Source organism: Bombus vancouverensis, chromosome 8 (assembly GCF_051014615.1).
Source record: "Bombus vancouverensis nearcticus chromosome 8, iyBomVanc1_principal, whole genome shotgun sequence".
Lineage (NCBI taxonomy): Eukaryota > Metazoa > Arthropoda > Insecta > Hymenoptera > Apidae > Bombus > Bombus vancouverensis.
In genome coordinates this window covers 17977189-17998085 of record NC_134918.1, presented here as the reverse complement: position 1 = coordinate 17998085, position 20897 = coordinate 17977189, and the positions used below count along the sequence as shown (strand labels likewise).

At 36.2% G+C, this 20897-nt stretch overlaps 3 protein-coding genes across 5 annotated transcripts in view; all 3 read left to right on the top strand.

Annotated features, from left to right (window-relative positions):
- Nucleotides 1-10215, top strand: part of LOC117159646 (1-phosphatidylinositol 4,5-bisphosphate phosphodiesterase epsilon-1) — a 45326-nt gene extending 35111 nt beyond the window's left edge. For both annotated transcript variants that reach the window (XM_033339658.2, XM_076620768.1), the window contains exon 16: nt 103-10215. In XM_033339658.2, coding sequence (XP_033195549.2) covers nt 103-1606 — 1504 coding nt within the window. In that variant the 3' untranslated portion in view covers nt 1607-10215. The remainder of the gene's footprint in view (nt 1-102) is intronic.
- A 1196-nt stretch (nt 10216-11411) lies between these two features.
- On the top strand, nt 11412-16880 carry LOC117159619 (N-acetylneuraminate lyase). Of its 2 annotated transcripts, XM_033339619.2 has the most exons (8): nt 11412-11558; nt 12304-12365; nt 13782-13858; nt 14219-14364; nt 14628-14796; nt 15191-15339; nt 15858-16029; nt 16660-16880. In XM_033339619.2, the coding sequence occupies exons 1-8, from the start codon at nt 11553-11555 to the stop codon at nt 16809-16811; spliced, it is 933 nt and encodes a 310-aa protein (XP_033195510.2). In that variant the 5' UTR covers nt 11412-11552; the 3' UTR covers nt 16812-16880. The 2 variants fall into 2 exon arrangements, with proteins under 2 accessions (XP_033195510.2, XP_076476891.1); XM_076620776.1 differs by lacking the exons at nt 11412-11558; nt 12304-12365 and adding an exon at nt 12416-13640.
- Nucleotides 16881-17872: 992 nt separating this feature from the next.
- On the top strand, nt 17873-20095 carry Uba3 (Ubiquitin-like activating enzyme 3). Its single transcript, XM_033339607.2, has 4 exons — nt 17873-18306; nt 18393-18753; nt 18834-19163; nt 19239-20095. Exons 1-4 carry the CDS (start codon nt 18059-18061, stop codon nt 19617-19619), a joined length of 1320 nt encoding a protein of 439 aa, XP_033195498.1. The 5' UTR covers nt 17873-18058; the 3' UTR covers nt 19620-20095.
- The last annotated feature ends 802 nt before the right edge of the window (nt 20096-20897 follow it).

Here is a 20897-nt window from a genome sequence, read left to right as displayed (position 1 = left end):
TACAAATATGAAAAATTGAAATACATCGAAGTATATCGAAACATACATATATCTCTCCGACTTTTAACGCACGCTTCCCTAAAATACGAAACTCGTTTCTAGACGCTTCAATCCTTGGGATAAAGAATTCGACGGGCTACATTCGGCACACCTGACGCTTTCAATAGTCTCTGGCCAGTATGTTTCCCCAACAAATTTCGTCGCCAGCACGTACGTCGAAATCGAACTAGTCGGCATTCCGATCGACTGTGCCAAGCATAAAACGAAAATAATACAAAACAACGCGCTGAATCCTATTTGGAACGAGAAATTTTGCTTTCAAGTAATGTTCAAAGACCTTGCCTTTCTGCGTTTCGGCATCGTCGAAGCAAGTTCCCATCATTTGATCGCCCAAAGGGTCATTCCGCTGAAATGCTTGAAGCCCGGCTACAGACACGTACGTTTGCGTTCCTGTAAAAACAAACCTTTGGCTCTGTCCACGCTGTTCATTTATTCCCGTTTGGAAGAGGAGAGTCTCGATTATAACACGTGTTGCCGTGATCACAAAGAGTCGTCGAAGCGGCCGTCATCGGGTAAGGAACCGGAAAAATTGACCACGGTGGATCCTGGGTTAGGTGGAGTGACGCTGAAGAGAAGAATGTTCTTCCTAATGGTTTATCACGTGATACCGGAGGAACCGTACACCATATTAAAAGTCACGCAGGATAGTACGACGCAAGAGGTAATGTTACAAGCTCTTCAGAAAGCTGGAATATCCGCGGATCGAGTCGACGAATATATTTTGGTGGAAGAGGTCTCTCGTGGTTGGGAGAAGAGAGACAGGGAAGAACTTCCGACTCAACGCGTGTTAGATCCAACGGAGCACCCATTGCAAGCGCAGGCTTTATGGAAGGGGCAGGGGCGTTTCCTCTTGAAGAGGGTAGGCGATGATCCTAGCAGCAGAGCCTGGCTGGCTTCTATAAGGAGTACAGCTGGACACTCGAAGCTCGACTCCGAACGAGACACATCCACGCATATCTGGGACGAAGCTGACACCTTCTTAGTTTGCATTTATAACGTTTCGCCGGATATACCGTACGCGATACTTCGCGTTCCTGTAAGCAGCTCTGCGCAAGATGTTCTGGCCCAGGCTTTAGTGAAGGCCAGAAGAATGGAGGATCCGATGAAGTTTGCTTTGGTGGAAGAACTCGAATGGGGAGGAGCTGGAGCCGTTGGTAGCGGCAGTCGTCAATTGAGAGTTTTACGCGACGACGAGAACGTGTACAGTACTCAAGCCTTTTGGAAGACGCTCGGAAGATTCATTCTGAGAGAAAGAGAACAAGCAATACCGAGGCGGCATCTGTTGCCAGCCACCTTGGATAGGCTCAGCAAAGGTTTTTCCGTAGGAAGATCGGTCTCCTTGCCAGGTTCCAGCAAGGAGAAGATGCCTGTCTCGGAAGCGCTTTCCGATCCAACTTCCAGAGGGCTGAGACATCGTCTACTGATGCACGGTCGTAGGAGGGAAGTTCACTCCGATGGCGAAGATATTCGCGAGTCTGATATTTTAAACGCGGCCCTTCACTTGAAGAAGGTATCCTTAAGAAAATTAAGGGTTTGGAAGTCATAGTGGCAGTCAAGGGCGACATCGATTTCATCGATCTTCGCCACTCGGAAGAACCAACCGTAAGTTACGATAAATCATTGCATTCGAGGTAAATCGAATCTTCGGAAGGCAAATGCGAAATTATCCGACGCTTTTGAGGCGATGTTTGACGAAAGAAACCTCGAATATCGTTCGTATCGTTTCGAAAAAAAGAAAAAAAAAAACTCCACCAGTAATCAGCATTCAAACGTTACGATATAAATGATGAATAAGCGAAAAGATGCCTAATTATACTCGACACTGCTTCTTGATTCCGCATAATCCGAGTCTTTAAACCGTTACTTGGAGACAAAACCGGTGTTGATGACAAACGGTATCATCGGTTCAGACAGAGTTTGATTGGACGTGAAATTGGAAACCACGCGCATCTGCAGTCGAATAGCTTTAAAAAAGAAAGCCAAGCTACCGATACGTTCAAACAATCCTGTTAACACGTTTACGCGCTGCCCAGAAATTTTACATAACAGCATGTTTATCTCATCTTCGTTTAAACTCTAAAAATTAATTTTATCGTATGCTTAATCGATTTTAATTTTACGATCGCACTTCTCTAGTCATATTAGTATTATCACGTAAATGTACAAAAGCGTAATCTCGCATAATCTCCAAAACCAGTCAGTTCCTCGAAGAAAAATTAGAATTGTGAAATTCAACGGATTCCGGTGAATTTCCAAATAATTTCCAAAGAATGGCAAAGAAGGAATATTTTTAATCGCAAAGTTCAGTTCGATTAGATTGATTTTTTTTTTTATTGTAAATTAATGTAAATCTCTTTTCCATATTTTTTTATATACATGTATATATTTTCTAATCTATATAATATATTTTAATACACGTATATACCTGTACTTACGAGAAACGTTTGTGTATAATACGGTAAAAGAGCTTCGTCAATTTTATCGGGAATCCAGAGAATTTTTACGGCGAAAAACATTTCCTAACCGGTTAATTTTATTTCGAGAACGAAGCCAACCGACAATTTCTAAATGAACGTAACTTACAACGGGACCTGATTCATTTTTATAAGTACATATTAACTTGTCCTTCGAATATAACAATTAACGCTTGCACTTTAAGTACCTGACTCGTTTTTAGAAGTTATTTTATTCATAATAATGTTTAATTATTATGAATATCACGATCAATATATGTACGAATGTCGATCATGCAGTCATAAGTATTCGTTTTTATCTTATCAGGATACGTTCCTACGCTGCGCTTTAACGATCGAGCAACGTTATCCGACCTACCGCGCATTCTGCACAAATTTTTATGGAATTCTTTCGTGAAAAATTATTCGTCCGAAAAGATTTAAAAACCTATCCTCCGCTTCTTTCGAAGCAACGTCGCTTTATTTCCTGAAATAGTCGCTATCGCTATTTGTACGTCAAATTTGTATACGAAAGAAGACTACTTGTCTACTTGACGACAATAACAGATTACTTCTCTTTTCTTTGTTTCGTTCTTTGTATATACTTTGTAACGCGACATTTTATACGATACAGAGCCAGGCAGTGTGACTTTTTTTTTTACTCGGACTTCGGTTTTATCGAAGGAAATAAAAAGTATATACGAAACACATGAAACGAGTATCGTACGAATGGAATACGAGATTTATTTATTTCATCTACGTACAAAATTTGTATAGTACGTAACGTGCTATTTCTTCTATCGATGATCGATAAGATTCGTCGTATTAGCGTCTATTGGTACTTTGATACATCAGCCTGTCCCATGTTGTACGTAGAAAAGAAAGTAGCAGAGTAAAGTCGGACGAAGTAAGAATCTGCATCTAGGAATGACAAACGAGACGTCTAGTCAAGCTCTATCATCGATGTTTCAATGGTGCGCTTCAAGTAAAACGTAACTAAATTATTTTACGAATACGATTAAGCAAGCAGCATTCTAGCAGAAAGATTCGTCGTAAGATAAAGTTCTCGAAATCGCAATGAAGTAAGTTAAAGTTACAAAGTAAATTACCTGTTACAGTTAGTATTTAAATAGAAAAAAAATCTATGAAACAGCAGTATTATTTGCATATTCCCATTGACTGCGTGGATCATATTCAGCGCAAGAATCGTTCTAGTCTAACACGTACTTGTGGCGATTTGTTTTAATTATTCGTTTGTTACGAGGACGCAGTGCTGGCAATATATGTATGTACATAATTACATTATCTTCTCGGTTATTGTATCTAATGAAGCGTACGATCGGATTTTCTCTAACGAAAACTCTTAAACGAGAAACGTTAACCCGCGTGAAGTTGCTACTCAGAAGTCGTATTTATTATAACGTTGTTGATACTGAAGAAAAAAAAGCGAGAAAGTAGAGTCGTCGGTGTTACTTTTACAATCATTGCCTCCCTAATCCTGCAGTGTTAAGCGAACATAATTATAGATTATATATATGAGACCAAGGAGTATCGATCGTTTTTCACTCTTAAACGTCGTTCCGATCGTTCGAAGGATCGTTACGCTCCGCTCGGTTTCGAGTCTTTCGTCGGAACCTTTTGCCTAATTTTCATGGTATAATTCTATATACAATAGGTGGAAATAATTAGCGAAAAAGATAAATATTATAAAATCTATCTACCGTGGACCAGCAACGTCACGATTAAAGATTATCCTTTGTCTTCCATGCGAATTTATCCTAACGAAGCTTACGGTAGTTTCAACGAATCGTGACAAACAATTTCGGAATACGCACGATCTTCCTCTTGACCTTTCGATTCTAGAAGCGGCAAACGTCGTTCTGTGAGAAAATTTGTCGGCCGTTTTCGTTTGACCGAGCGAACCGCTTTTTGAAAAGAGCGCTTTCAAAAAATTGCTAAATACTTGCGATATTTCGTCTTGTAGGATGCCGTTTCCAGAATTATACAAACATAACGTTTCTCAATAACTTCGTGACGTTACTGCGCTCCTTGATATATTTTTCGACACCATTTCATTCATCCATCTTTTACCCGTTTTTTCGAGTCTATCTAACGATCGTGTATCACGAGACAAGGCAAAATTCGATGGTTGGATCGCGAACGAGAATAGATATCGCGGTTCGCTAATTATATACGCGTTTGCAACAAGACTTACTCGAAAGTAAAACTCATTTTTAATACGCGCATTTTATTCCAAAATTTGCTAACATTTAACGATAAAGTAAAGTCATTGATCGATTTTAGGTACAACTTATAAAAGAGGAAACAAGAAAAATACGTGTGTATTTGTTGTGTAATTACGAGGTAAACGAATTGTATATACAGTTAGTAAAATGTTCACGCCTGACAAGAAGCTACCTTGAATTTAAATATAAAACACTGTGTACGCTTCTGACGATTAAAATGAATGCTATTAATAGCTTTGTTAAAATCAATTTTTACGCTGTATCAAATTGTTGCGTTACCTTAGAAATAGCTAACACGTTATTTTATTGCGTTATCTACGTTTGTAGCGTTTTGTAACATTGTAATATACACGTGTAACATCTCGTAACATGGTCGTGAAAACCGATATTCCGAACGACTTCGAATCACGTTAGAAACCGATACAAATTTCATTTTGTCCAAGCATCGTTAGATTCGCGATGACCAAAATTCAACTCTGTATGACTCTGTATGAAAAAAAAAATGAAGAACTACCTTGAGGTTGCGTTGTTCTTGAAAAATTTACGAAAATAGTAGGAAATTTTGTAAAATATCTCGGCTAAATATTATATCGATTCGATGTGATCGAAATGCAGGACAAAACTGCAACTGCAATATGTATATGTATGTATGTATATTGTATAAATATATGGTATAAATACTTGGATAAGTATTTATATGATATCTATGCATCTGTCGATTCGACGTGTTGTTAAGCATTAATTTCATTCATTTTAATGTGCAACCTATGTTCAAAGGTAACGTACGCCACGTTGATAACGTTTCGTGGTAACGCAAGGTTTTTTACGAACAAAATACACGAGAGAGAGAGAGAGAGAGAGGGAGAGAGAGAGAGAGAGAGCACATTTACACAGCGAAACAGTATTTACGTAGCGTAAAGCAACTATCGTGCAACATTCTGTATATACATAGAGGCAAACAAGGGCTACTAATAACGGTAATTAAACGTTGTAGTTGAATTCGATGCTCCTTGAGTCTCGGATAAAACCCCCGCATCGAGAATATCATCGATTACAACGGACGTCTTTCGAACGGTAGAACAGGAATGCTACAGCGATAGTTCTCGAATCGAGTTATTATTTGTCGTTGAACGTTTCGGAAGCATTCGCGTCGCTACGGACTTACACGAAATATCTATATTAGATAATATTAGAATCGTCTTGATCTTGGCGAATGTATCAGCTTCGACGTTGTACGCGTTAACGTCGACTTGCGAAGATCGAATTACGGTAATAAGACCGGTATCGCGTGATCAGCCTCTTTGCTATGGAACGGCAAGATTCTTTGAAATTGTTTTCTCGTGGTTCCGTCGATTCGTCGATCGTAACGGCGCTTATGCTTGGAAGTCCCTTCTTTACGGCTGATTCCGAAATATCCGTTGAGAATATTTATAAGGCGGAAGCTACGTTGTATTCCACTAGAAAGAAACAACTACTTCTTCAAACTTTTGGGACCACGCTCATTAATCGTATTTTCCAACGAGCTCTCAAGGGCCGCCGCTTCAACGCGAACGATGCAGTATTCGATTTCTTTTCGTCGATGAAACCATAATCATTGAAACGAAATTCGAGGGGAAATTCGAGGGAAAATTTCAGGGGAAAATCCAAGGGGACGAAGAGCAGAGAAGGAGATCCACGTCCGACGAGATTTGAAAACACGCGATCGAGTTTTACGAACGTACGTACTCGACACGCGCGTGGCAACGTCAAAGCGTTCTCTCTTCATCTTCCGATCGCGCGAAACTTCGAACGTCAAATCGTAGAAACGAACGATTCTGTCTTTCTTGTTCCTAGCGAGCGAACCGAGAAAGACAGCGTCGCTCGTCCGCGTTCGGCACGAAGAAACGCATCCGATGACGCTTACGCGCGTCTGGCGAATCGCAACCGTCTATCATCGTCGTTTCGAGCAAACGTTACGACGAGTTACCGAGATGAAAAGGACAATGCGTAGATCGTGAACATTTTGCATTGTTCTACGTTAAATCGATAGGATTGGTCGTGTTAGGAACGAGACAATGGGAACAATATAAATTGAGCTGATCCACTCGATTATCCTTTTTTTCATCGAATCGAATTCGAAGGATATAAACGTTGCGTGCATACGAAAGAAACGTATACCCTGTATCGATCGGGCATATACCTGTTGTACATATCCGTGGTTCTTCGGTAACTGTTACGTTAAAATATCTGCGCGTAATATATAAACGATACATAAATGAATATAAATTATATGCATTTGCGCGTGTATGTATATAAAAAAGTATTCTTACATGGCTACATATGCGCGAGTGCATATACTTCTGGCATACTGACGCACGCGTGCATCCAGAGAGCGGATGTACTGGCTGATTCGATAACAATCGACGGAGAAAACTGGATGCGCTCGAGTATAAAAACATCGCGTTTCCTTCTAACGATGGAGACTCACGCGTACCTATGTTAAGTCGAAAGAGCGAAGCGACTTGCCAGGGATTTTCCAATAAAACTTACGCATTGCTATCGCACGACGCGTTATTGTTACTGTTACGTAGCGGTAATGTCACGGACTCGCGCGAGTTTCGCTTTCGTCTCTTGTAAAAACGTGTAATTGATAACCGCATTAACCGGAAAGAACTAACGTTTCGTCGGACGATCGGATGCGCAACGCGAACGAGTCGAACTAAATAAAAAGTAAAGCTAACTAATTCGAAGTAGCAAGCATTCGGGGCAACGATCGTTATCGGATCGAGCCGTACACGTTGCACTCAACGGCTACGAATTACATGCCGCACTTTCGTACGGTATGCGATTCGAAGTCAAATAAAAATTACAAACAAAAAGAGGTAATAGTAGAAAAGGAAAAAAAGCGTTGATAGGAAGAAACAGTTTAAGACGTTTTTGCCGCGTGTCCAGGCTGGTCCGGCCGCGGCTGTTAATCCATCTAATTGAAATATATAAATATATATATATATAAATTTATATATATATTTATATATACACGAGATGTCTCTTTCATAAGTGTGTGAATTTTATGATATATATATACATATATTACATATATGTATTAACTAATATACATACGTATATATATATATATAATAGAATGTGGGTCGTTTTCACTGCATTCTCATTGACCGCTTTTCGATGCATTGTCAGTAAATTAGGTCGTTGCGACTGCTGATATCGATCGCGTGTACAAGCGATTAAATAATTAACCGATTCGTTGAGTCTTCGCCGAATAATAGTAACGTAACCAGCTGGAAGAAGTGACTTCGAAATAGCATTAAAAACGATCGTTCCTATGGAATTTCGATTACCTTTACCTTTCGTTTCCTGCTGAAAGAGATACTGCTTTATTTACGACTAATACGCTTCTTTCGTATTTCGTTCTCTCACACCAGGGAAATTGAGTATCGATTCTGTCTCGTTTTTACAAAGCTATGTAAATACGTCTACCGCTTTACATCGATTTCTGTCGCGATAAATTGATACAATTTACAAGTGATTCGTTATAAGTATATGTAATAACGGGCTCTTAATTATTAGAAACATAATAGCGATCGTTAATGTAACAATGACTGTTCAAATTTTTCAATGAAATATATATATATATATATATATAAATGGAAATTCTAAACATTCGTTGATAAAAATTAAGGCAAACATGTAACGTATTATTTCGTATCGCTTCGTGACTTAAAATTACGGAATATTTTTTTACGTCCTATGTTTTTTTAAAAAAAACTATCGCATTTACGAAAATACGTAAGTTGAAAGTTTGTTTAGTGCGCGTTGTCGCGTTACTTTTACCGCAAACGTAATCGCGGTATACGTACGTCGAATTTTATGTTACGATAAAACTTAAAGGTATCTTTCCTACGTATTAAATTGTTAACGAAATTTTCATTCGACTTATATTATAATTCGATTATACATTACAGCCACGTGCCAAATCAAGCAAATTCAAAAACGACGAATTATACTTTCCTCCGATAAAAATAAAGAAATAAACACCAGAAATTTTTCATTAAATATCTTATACGTTATTTATACACGTTTATTCTGCGTAATATTACCTTCTCCTTCTGTTATTTTAAATCCATTAAAAAATATACATACCTTTAACGCTATACTCGATGACGTCCTGCAGAAAAAACATTTTTTCTAGATACGTAGACACTGCGCATTCTGGTTACGTAACGAACTTAACGTTGTAGAGCATTCGCGTAAATGTCGACACTGCGTTTGGTAATGAATATATTTAAAGCAATTATAGGTCGTAACAGTCTCACGAAGACAACTCGATTTTTGAAAAGTAGCTTTAAATTCTGATTAAACGATGCTTTAATCTCGTGCCACGACTTGGCGTACAATTAAAAAAACCTATCAAAATCCTTCTCATACACGTTTTCGTTCGATAGTCTTTTAAATTAAGTTTTTGGAATATAAAATAGCGAATCGACGAAACAGACATATTCCCGATTAGGATTTTTACACGATTGAATTATAATTTTTCTCTCGCGTGAAAACGTTTATTAAGAAAAAGATCTTTCGATAATAATAAGTCATCGAATTAAATATTTAAACAATTTCTCCACGAGTAGTACGATTTCCAAAAACTTGATCGCGTTACGTAGACTGTAAACTTTCCGATGAGGTATCTCTAGTCATCTTTCGTTCGGCTTTAGTTCCTGTAATCGTAAGCTTTACTTTCATCTGTATTCTTTACGGAGTAGAACAGAGTTTGTTACAAATTGGTAGCTGCGTTCACGTTTTTAGTTGCTCGTCGATCGATTAGTAGAAACGCAATTCGACGAATTCATAGACACGAGCAATTTAAAAAGTGTGTCATAATTACGTTAACAGTGTTAACTCTAATGACGAGAAGATACGTACGTTGGGTAAATTTGTTCGTAGAATATAAAGAAAAATCATTGTTTACGATAAAAAAAGAAAACTACTCATCATCGTCATCGTGACATCGTGTCCAGTAGGTTGCGCGAATATCGAAAAACAAGAAGGTAGAAAGAGTAAACGTATCGGTAAAGGAAAGATTCTTTTATTAATATACGCCGATAAGCCGTAGCGTGAATTTCGTTGTATTTAAGCGATAGACAAATTTAACAAAATTCAACAAAACAAAAAAAAAAAAAAGAGAAAAGAATAACAACGATCGAAAGCGATCGTAGCGAGTAACGTTAAGTAGTACTCTCTCCAGCGTTAATTACATAAACTTTCGAGTAGTCTTCGTTCTTGTTTGGAGAATAACGTTTGAATAATGGTACACGTAATAGCCGTAAAAATGAAAAGGCATGCGGTCATCTTGACGCTACTACACGTATAATTTATCACTACGATATTGCGTTGATATATCATTGGCATTGTTAAAAGAAGAAGATCTACGTGTAAATAAACATAAAAAGCATTTTTATAGATAACCTTAGTCATTTCGATATCAACCCCGACCTTTAGATATCAACGACGAGATAAAACAATCGGCGAAAATTTAACAAATTTAATAAATACCGTATCGTTCGAGGAGAAATCGGCAATTATCTGGAAAAAGAGATTTCGATAACCTTGAAATGTATCGTCAAGCTCGTCGTTTCGAGTAATTTTTCTCTATACGCGTTGCCGCCGCTCGTTACCCTTAGTTTCCGGGATATACGCGAGAAGCTTCGATCAAATTTACTTTCCATTACGCTTCGTTTACCGTTCGTTTGCGAAAACAACGACATTTGCAGTAAAAATTCTTGTACACGCGTCGTCTGCGTACGTAAGTCTATCGTTTTATCGGTTGTTACTTCCGGTGACTCTTTGCGTAACCCGGAATTCATCCCTCGGTCGAGGCGGCCACTAGCTATGCAAATATAATTAGTCGGACCGCGATGATCCTAAGGAACTGTGATAAAACTAAGCGTTCGCGTTTTACCCCTAGGACGCTTCATCGTTATAAAATATATTCAAGTGGAGACGTTCCTTATGGTTATCGCTCCATCGGGCAAAATATGGGGAAACGCGGGTTTTCACCCGCGAGCGACCAGTGGTGGAACGACCAACGCTCGGCAAGAGTTTTCCTCTGCGACACCATCGTCGCCGAACTTCGCTGGTTTCTCATCGTCGGATCAGTGAACGTGTCTTTACCGATTGTCGTCCTTAGATCGGTCTACATCTCGCGACTGATTTTCCATCTTTAGATCGTTCGTCTGTTTAACTCGTATCTATACGCACCGAGCCTAACTGTCTATATCTACTTTAGATCGATCATCCAGTTAACTTATATTTATACGCATCGAGCCTAACTATCTTGCCCATAAGTTGTCGAAATAAAGCGTAAATTGTAACCTGTTAATCCGGTGTTATAACCTCTTAGGTTGTCCGAAAAGTTTCTTTCGTTTTATAAGGAAATAATACACACGCGATGTTGTTCCTTTTATATTATAGTTCATCGAATTATGCACGAACATAATAATAGAGATAGAACGAATTAATTAATAGAGATCATACCTAATTCAATAAAATAATGAAAAACAGAAATTGTTGCTCATCTATTATCACCTTAAAGTAAAATGTACATAAAGCGTGCAGAAAGTACATATACACGTTGTATATTATTAGCACCGTAGGACAAAGTTGATATCAGTCAAAACGTAACACGTGATGTTCGATACCAAGCAGAGAGAATCTTATCAGAGCCGCGGTTAAAATATTCCTCTTCGTCGCGTTATGTACAGTACCCTAATTGAAGCTTCACGAGTTCACTACACGTTCCAGAATGCCGGTACGTATGCATATGTACATCGTACGTCAATTATCGTACAGATTCATTTTGCAGCTTACCTATTCGTACGTTCGAACCGATCGCAATCAAATCTTTCTTGCTTTCGACAAATTTTAAATTATTTTAATCGGAAATATACGTTCGAATACTAATTTCCAAAACTCTGAACCGAAACTCTGAAAATTTAGCAACAAATACGAAATAATTGTTTAAAAGTTCAGTTATCGTTATTCGAATATATAATCGAACGATGATTCGACTAATTAAACGTAATCTGCCGTCGTTATTCGCGTTAGATTATATCGGTAGAAAAGGGAAAAATAGTCGACCTCTGAACTGTCTATCGATTATATGCTTATTGCATATACTGATCGACGTAAATTTAAATTTCAAGAGATATATATCTTTCGGATTTAGAGAGTATCTTTTATATCGTACGTATATATCCGAATTAAAATCATTATTTTCACATGGAAATTTATTGCTACCGCACTCAAATACGCTTGCGTTTACCTCAAACGTATTTGACATCTTACGTCTATGTATATCTCCATAATAAAAGTTCGTTCGATCAAAAATTACTAATACATCAAATACGATGTAAATATAACGATACATCGTACGTAGAAAATACAAAGAAAAAATGTATTTATAAATACTACTAGAAGAAGACTACCTTTTTTCTATAAAATATTACAACGATAAATTATGCGTTGATAACAGATTTGCTTGCTTTTAATTACAGAAAGTATCGTTCAACTATAAGGGACTGATCACCCCAGTATTTACACCCTTTAATAACGACAGGTAATTTCCCTAACATTTATCCGATATTAGCGATATTGGTATAACGAAGAAACGGAAGATAGTAGCAAATATACAGATCGCATCGTATGAACTGGTAAAACTAAATGATACGAACTTGTAAATGAAATGAAATAACGAAAACTTGTTCGTTGAAACTCGACGGAAACCTACGAAGATCGAATTTCCTATGCTATATATTTCTGATTTTATACAAAGAATGAAATTCCGAGTTTGCCTAATTACCTGCAATTTCCTAAAAGGGAATGCGATGTTTCCGTTGTCTCGTAGTCTTGTATATGCATAACTTGCAGCCGTTACACCGGCGAGTAACGAAATTCGCGTGCAATTTATGACACAATACCGCGATAAACGGGATAAATGTATATGCGTGGACAATATGTGAGTAAAATTAGAAGAGAATCCGGACAACGTATATAGGACCAGACGATGGAATAGGGAGCGTTACATAAGCGTTACTTACATAGATAATTATGTTTACCAAAGTGATAGAAGTATTCGGACGCGTAAAGATACACGCGACGTAAGCACCGCAGTCGTGTGACCGTTACGTTTCAATCGATGCGAAGACACGGAGTAAGATGCGAGTATTTCACAGCGAATAGTAATTTTGTGAATTTTCTAAACGTGTCTGCATTTAATACGAAAAAATCAGAAAAATCGATAGTGAAACTACGTAAAAAGAAAGATCTTATCGAGAAATTGCGAAACATGGGAAGAAAGGTGATCGACTGTACTCTACATAATTTAGAAATGGAAAAATGAAAGGAATAGCATCCTATAATAAGGACGAAGGAAGAGACGATCTTCCAGAGGAGAGAAGAGAAGTTTATTATAGGGAACACGTAGGTGAGAACGTATGCACTTCTGCTTCGAAACTTGTCAATATAATTGTCGGTAGTTTCGGAAAGAACGTGTACGACGAATTGCAGAATCGCAATTGTGGTTCAGAATTCTTACGGAAAAAGCAGGAAGATATAGGCGAAGGAAACACGCATGAAGAAAAAATTAGCTTTTGAAAGAAATCGTATCGATGAAGATAATATTGGGATCGTTGGGATCAAATCATCCGAGATTAGAGTGAATTCGGTCTTTTTGCCCTAGATCAACGACACGATATATGGAAAAAGAGAAATATACATGTACCGTAATAAAAACAAATTTACTACCGACTGTAAAGCTCGATTATGGTAGGGCGATGTACGACGACGAATGGGACCGGAATTCACGTGTTCGTTAACGAAATTTCAAACAAACGTAAATATCTGAATATCTCGAAATAAAATTTATTTGCAAGACGACGATCCAAAGAGTTCCGCTGGAATTGTCCGGGAATGCGGCAATTTAGAAATACAACGTTTTAATAAAATTATAACTCTGTCTATTTGTTTATTTTAGCGCAAGAACCTTAAACTTGTCGATTATACCGCAATATGCCGACCATTTGGCGAAGAAAAAAGTCACCGGTGTTCTTGGTACGTAAGGACTGTACCTGTTTGTACGATTAAAACATTTTATTCGTCGATTATCATCGATGTCCAAATTTAGCATGATCGAAAGTCAAATTTCTGTATATTATTTTCACTTTTTTCTATATCTCTGCTTATATGTATATTGCGCTCGCCGTTCGATCGTTTGATAGTATCAAAAAAATGGTAATAAACATTCTCATTCGCAAATAACATCGTGATCCTTATTTTTTCTTCTTTCATACGTTCTTTAATACGTTCCGTAGTCAACGAGATTCCGGAGTCAATTCGATTTATCGACGTAAGAGATTATTTATTAATTCGAAGACGGAATTGTATATAGAAGGAAAAATTTGTAATCGATAGTAAATGGAACGACCGGGGAAGGCCCATCCATGACTACGAGCGAAAGAAAACTGGTTGCCGAGGCGTGGGCAAATGCCGTCAAAACAACGAAGCAACATTTGATGATTCAAGTGGGCGGTACATCTCTTCCTGATGTTCTTGAACTTGTACGTAAAATATTAAGAAACTAAAACATTCGTTTAAGGCCGTGTTTTCGATAAAATCGAATTTGAGATAGGTATCGTCGACAGCTAAAAAGAAGCGTACGTAGAAGAACTTTTAATGCAAAATTCAATATCCTTCAAATTCGATTTTCTTACTCGATAACGACAACATCTTTTAATAATAAGTACGTGTCATTTTATCGTTTCGCTAAGTTACAGTTCGATACGCCCGATTCGATACTACATCTACCGATATTTATTTCAAGGCAAAACACGCTGAAAACGTTAAAGCAGATTCCATTCTCTGTCTACCGGAGTTATACTTCAGCCCAAGCACTTCTGAGCAATTGAAGGATTATTTGAAGCTAGTCGGTTCGGCAGCTCCAAATACACCGCTTCTGTATTATCATATTCCGAGCTTGACTAACGTCGATGGTAAGCTGATAATTACAGTTATAGCAATTCTGTCAATTACGCGCCCTAAGTTGAAAGACTATACAAAGAAATATATCTACAACGATTATATGCAAATGCTAAGATGGAAACTTACAACCTTACGATGTTCCATTTTCATCACCCTTTTCATTTAAACATTCCGAGGAATCGTCGAAACTGATTTGTAAAATATCACTTTCCCTCTCCCTCTCTCTCTTATTGACAAACGATTAATATACAGTTATCATGGCAATACAGAAAATCCTTTGTCATTTATATATCTGTCCACGCTTATATATTTTCTTCGTTTGATTATTAATAAAAATATCGTATAGCAGCAAATTCCTACGATATGAAATATTATGTACTTAAAAGCGTATTGGCGTTTTTTCAGTGCATATGGCGCAGTTTCTTGAATCTGTCGGCGAGGAAGAGATACCAACTTTCGTAGGAATAAAATTCACAAGTTCTAGCTTAGACGAAGGTGCTCAAGCTTTTCATGTTACCAACGATAAATTCGCCGTATTCCTTGGAAACGATCAGGTATTCTTTGTTATCTTCTTAAATATCATATTTAACGTCAACTCCGTAGGTAATATGCAGATTCGTGAGGCCGAAATAAGACGAAAATATTAGTATACGCATGTTAGTGACATATTAATTCTTTCCCTATATTCACGTATATGTTGTGTACGTTTGTTTACATAGATACTTTACCATAGAGATAACGTTATCTTAAACTTATAAACTATTGCTCGTTAATGTAAAAAGCACTTTATAAACTGGCACGTTATGTTACTCATATTTCTATGAAATTGGTTTTAGTTACATTTTATGTAAAACACGTGGGTACCTTTAAGATATTTAGGTATACATAAATCTTTGATCTAAAACGTATCACGTTAGCTCGTTCTAATAGATTCTAAGAATTTTAACGCGTTTCGCTTGTCGAAGTTTACAAATTAGATGCGAGCGATTGCTTTAAGAGTTAAAATTTCAAAAATCGATATAAAAATATATAGTAAGAAACTCATACGATACTATTATTGTGTTCGTTTCAGTTGATAACCGCTGCTTGTGCATTAGGAATGAATTCCTTTATAACAACAGGTTCGAATATGTTCTCCGAAATTGTACTCGAAACTCTTGCAGCCGGTCTTGCAGGAAACGTCATGAAAGGAAGAGAAACGCAACAACGTTTGACAAACGCTGTGATGAATGTATCGAAATATGGTAAAATTATAATTAAACGTTTCTTTCGTCTAAAAATATTACCAAAAGCATAAATTCAATTATGTATCATATACATATGGTAAAAATCACTATTCATCCAATTCCATTTTGTCACAAACTTGATTTAACAAGGTTCGATAAAAATAACGATCCACTTCTCTTTGTACCCGATTTAATTTCAGCTAACACGATTCGAACGACGCCTTTTTAGAAAATCTATTTTTTAACACTCTACAAGTTTGAAGCTTTCTTTGGAATTTTCTTTTAAATTAGTACACTTTGATTTGGTTTTATTTTACTTTTTCTTGTAGTTTCATTATAAGCTATTCTTGTATTTTATTCCCTATTTTATGAAAAAATTATGCAAAACCTATTTCGATCGAAACGAGATGGCAATACTGAATTTCAGGAATCCCATTCCGTTCGATTCCATTCAAATCATCGAATAATTTCCCTTAAATTTATTACATATTACTTTACAGAGGAATAAATCTTATTTATTGCAAAATATATAACTTCAGTTGAAAAGAAGCATAAAAATTTAGAAATACAAATAACAATTTTACAAACAATCTATATTTAGCACCATACTCTCTTCTTTTAATCGTTAATGTTGTAATTATGTTACAGGAACCTGGGTAGAAACTATGAAAACAGCAATGACTCTGTTAACGGGCATCAATCCTGGACCTCCACGTGCGCCTCTGAAACCTTTGTCTGTTCAAACTGTAGCATCAATGGCGAAAGATTTACAAAATTTAGGATTTAATGTAAAACTCTAATGTATCAATAATGTATGAAAAATAATGTTTACCATTATCTTTTCAAATAAAATTTATGCAAAATAATAACATTTACTATTATTTCTATCGAAACTTTTGGGGTGTTACCATTTGTAATTAACACGCTTAACCGTATTTATTACATTTTTAACTACAATCGTCAAAGTGAACGAACGTCGAAGTAAAACTACGCGAGTTCGGCATTTCCGAATCCACAGAATATGCTGTAAACGTGATTGCCTTGAATTCGCTTTTAGTATTTTCTGACACAGTAAAATAATAATTTACGATTGTACAAAGAATACACAAAAAAGCTCAGATAGAAAAGTAAATATGAACTTTCCCGTAGAACCGTACAATTAAGTAGGTTCTTGAAACGTGGAACTCGATAGGTTCTTGTCTGTGCTAGTGTGCAACCAAACAACGCAGATCCCTAATTTTATAGGTTCTTGTATATACTAACTTTAGTTGATCTCAACGCTTGACCGCATGGTGCAGCACTAGTCCGGGGACAATCAGGCCCATAAGCGTGAGCACTCTTATTTCTAACTAACCTAGCCCAGCTTGAAAGTTATGGCCGAGCGGCTGGGATATTTTTGTATATAATTCGAAAATTAGAACTGACCGCCGGTTATATGTATAGGAAAAATTGTTCAAACTGTTGAGCTTTATACATATTTCAAATGATCGAAACCAAAGAAGACGCTTTTCATCGACAACCTTGACGGTGTAACATTAGCGACCGAATCGCGAAATTAAAATGAAATTTTTGGCGGGTTTTGCTAGATCGAAGTTAAGTTCAGATTTAGTTTCAGAGCAAAATTAACAACACTTGAAATTTGTTGCGAATCTTTTTTTTTTGTGATATTTTGTTTATTTAAATAGCACGTTTTAACATATCAAAGTTCGAAGAAAGTCAGAAATACTAATCAGATTGTTCACTACTACCCCTTAACCAAGGATATTATTTGGTATTAGGTTTAGTAACTTGGTTTAAACGCTTTTTTTCACTAGCGACCTACCAGCCAATGGTAATAGCTAAAATTTCACGTGATCAATCGTGTTTACTCCGTCAATTCATCTGACACGCACCGAGTTGTTGCCGCAAATGCTAGATGCTTCAAGCACTACGAATGTTTGAATTTTTTGATTAGATTACAAAGTATATAAAAATGTTTGATTAAAACATTTATATTTTAGTATCATTTAAGAAGTGATTTTTAATACGTTTTAACGATATTTCAACGATGAGTTCCGATCACACGCATAGACGATGGAGTAATTTACGTAAAGTATTAGAAAGAACAGGTCCTTTTTGTAGACCGGATTTTGAACCGTCGCCAGAAACATTGCAATTTCTATTAGACAATTGCAAGATTCTCGTCATTGGCGCCGGTGGTTTAGGATGCGAATTACTTAAAGATTTAGGGTTGATGGGTTTTAGACAAATTCATGTAATCGATATGGACACGATTGAATTATCTAACCTCAATCGGTACGGAAATATACGATGATTCGTCAAAAGAATTTATCAAAATGTTTATTAAAGAAGAATTGAGAAATTAATAAAAAAAATTGCAGGCAATTTCTCTTCCGCCATAAGGATATCGGCTCGTCAAAAGCGGAAGTAGCTGCAAATTTTGTCAATAGTAGAATACCAGGCTGCAATGTTATACCACATTGTTGCAAAATACAGGATAAAGATGAAGAATTTTATAGACAATTTCACATAGTCATTTGTGGTCTAGACTCGATCGTTGCAAGAAGATGGATCAATGGAATGCTGTTGTCTTTATTAGTTTACGAAAATGGTGAACTTGATCGATCCACTGTAATACCCATGATTGATGGAGGAACGGAAGGTTTTAAAGGAAATGCAAGAGTAATACTACCTGGTCTATCTGCTTGTGTTGAATGTACTTTGGATTTATATCCTCCTCAGGTACGTATACTAAAAATATTTTTTTACATTGAACAAATAAATATAACTCTTCTGTCGACTACTATTATGTTGAAATATAGGTGACATACCCATTGTGTACAATAGCAAATACTCCACGCCTACCAGAACATTGTATAGAGTATGTGAAAGTAATTCAATGGCCAAAAGAAAATCCATTTGATTGTGCGATAGATGGAGATGATCCTCAGCACATAAATTGGATTTATGAAAAATCTAATGAAAGAGCAGCTCAATTTGGAATACAAGGATTGACATACAGATTAGTGCAAGGTGTAGTTAAAAATATTATACCTGCTGTGGCATCTACAAATGCTGTCATTGCTGCAACATGTGCTACCGAGGCATTTAAACTAGCTAGCAGTTGTAGTGCTTCGCTAAATAACTATATGGTATTTTTGTTATCTCGATTTTAATTAGAAATCTAAGGATGCAACGTAATAAGCAAATAATTCCTTTTTCTAAAGGTACTGAATGATGTAGATGGAATTTATACTTACACTTATGAAGCAGAAAAGAAAGAAGATTGCGTGGCGTGTAGTCAAATTCCAAAAGAAATCGAAATTAGTAATCCTAAATTCAAATTGAAAGACTTGATAGAGAACTTGTGTGAAAGGCCAGACTTGCAAATGAAAAATCCAGGTCTCACGGCGTACATTGACGGGAAAAATAAAACGTTGTATATGCAAACTGTAACGAGTATTGAGGAGAGAACTCGTGAGAATCTAACAAAAACGCTGATCGAACTCGGGCTTAGACACGGCAGTGAGATAAATGTCGCTGACATTACCACTCCTAATGCAATTGTATTAAAATTAAAATTTGTATATTGTAATTCAGATATGTGAAAAATCCTTCATTTTGTTCATAAATTTATCACTACAAACCATTATATATATTTACAGTACTTGTATTGCTTTTGTGTCAGTTTAAAAAATAATGTCGACATGAATAGTTCATCAACATTATTCTTATCGAAATAAAAACGAAAATATGTTCAATGTAGTATCATTTTTTACCGAATCTATAAATAGATATCACACGATAACATTTACTTTAAACATTATTTTTAATATATTGATTCATCCTAATTTTATGTGATAAACTGGTATGGTATTGCTATTTCTTTTTTTTTTTTTTTTTTTTTTATATGGTACCAGTCCTTGTGACTATACTTATATATAACAGAAGCAAGTATTAAAACTATATTAGTTCATATGACATACCTGTTATATTAACAATAAAGACACAGTTGCAAATATGATTCTATATTTCTGATGTTTCGTTTTTCACTTTCATCAGAGATTATATATCATAGAAAAATTAGTAAGTTATATAATCCGTAAAATTCTATCTTTTTCGGTCGTTAACTTTTTTGTTGATAAATTTCGTGTGGCTCTTCAGAAATAGACAGTATCTTACAGATCAATACATTAGTAGGACTATTTTGAAAGAGAAAAAAAGGAGCAGTTTAATGACTCGCGAAATATGCACGTGTCAAAATCTATACTTGTTAGCTTGTCGTTAATATCTTTTTAATAACAATTTCTCTCGTTTCATCGTATTAAATTTTATGTTAAGTATGAATTTTGTGCACAGTCCTTTTTTGCATTATAAGCATTTATTGATGACTTATTCGTAACGAACGAAAAATACTACGGATCCAATCTTTCCGTATTTAGTAAATACTTTTATTGGAAGTATAATACCATATCGAATGGATGACATTATATGCTCCGATTAGAGCAAATGAAGGACAGTGCACGATAACCCAAAACATCTTTTGTTTTACAAGCACGCTCGGTAACATTCGACATATGCACAATTTGAGTAGAAAAAATATCTAGAACAAATACATTATCTATCTTCCTTATACAAAACTATTATTACATTGTATCAATATTTCATAATTTTCGCTTTTTTACCCCGATAAGACGATTAGTCACTCGCCAAGAATCCTTTGTTCTTAGAAAGACGTCCTTCTTTTTCCATTTCAATATGAATAACACAAAATGCTCCTATAATCATTTGAGTAATATTTACTTCAAATATTCATTGTCAGTAAAATTTGTATCAAGTCAAACTCAATAAGAATAAAATATTTTTTGACGGTTGGGGAATTCTTA

Coding starts and splice junctions, on each gene's coding strand:
- LOC117159619 (XM_033339619.2), top strand. Junction 13,859..14,218: donor AAAAGTCACCGGTGTTCTTG/GTACGTAAGGAC, acceptor TGTAATCGATAG/TAAATGGAACGACCGGGGAA. Junction 15,340..15,857: donor TATTCCTTGGAAACGATCAG/GTATTCTTTGTT, acceptor TGTTCGTTTCAG/TTGATAACCGCTGCTTGTGC.
- Uba3 (XM_033339607.2), top strand. CDS start 18,059: ATGAGTTCCGATCACACGCATAGACGATGGAGTAATTTACGTAAAGTA. Junction 18,754..18,833: donor TGGATTTATATCCTCCTCAG/GTACGTATACTA, acceptor GTTGAAATATAG/GTGACATACCCATTGTGTAC. Junction 19,164..19,238: donor CTTCGCTAAATAACTATATG/GTATTTTTGTTA, acceptor CTTTTTCTAAAG/GTACTGAATGATGTAGATGG.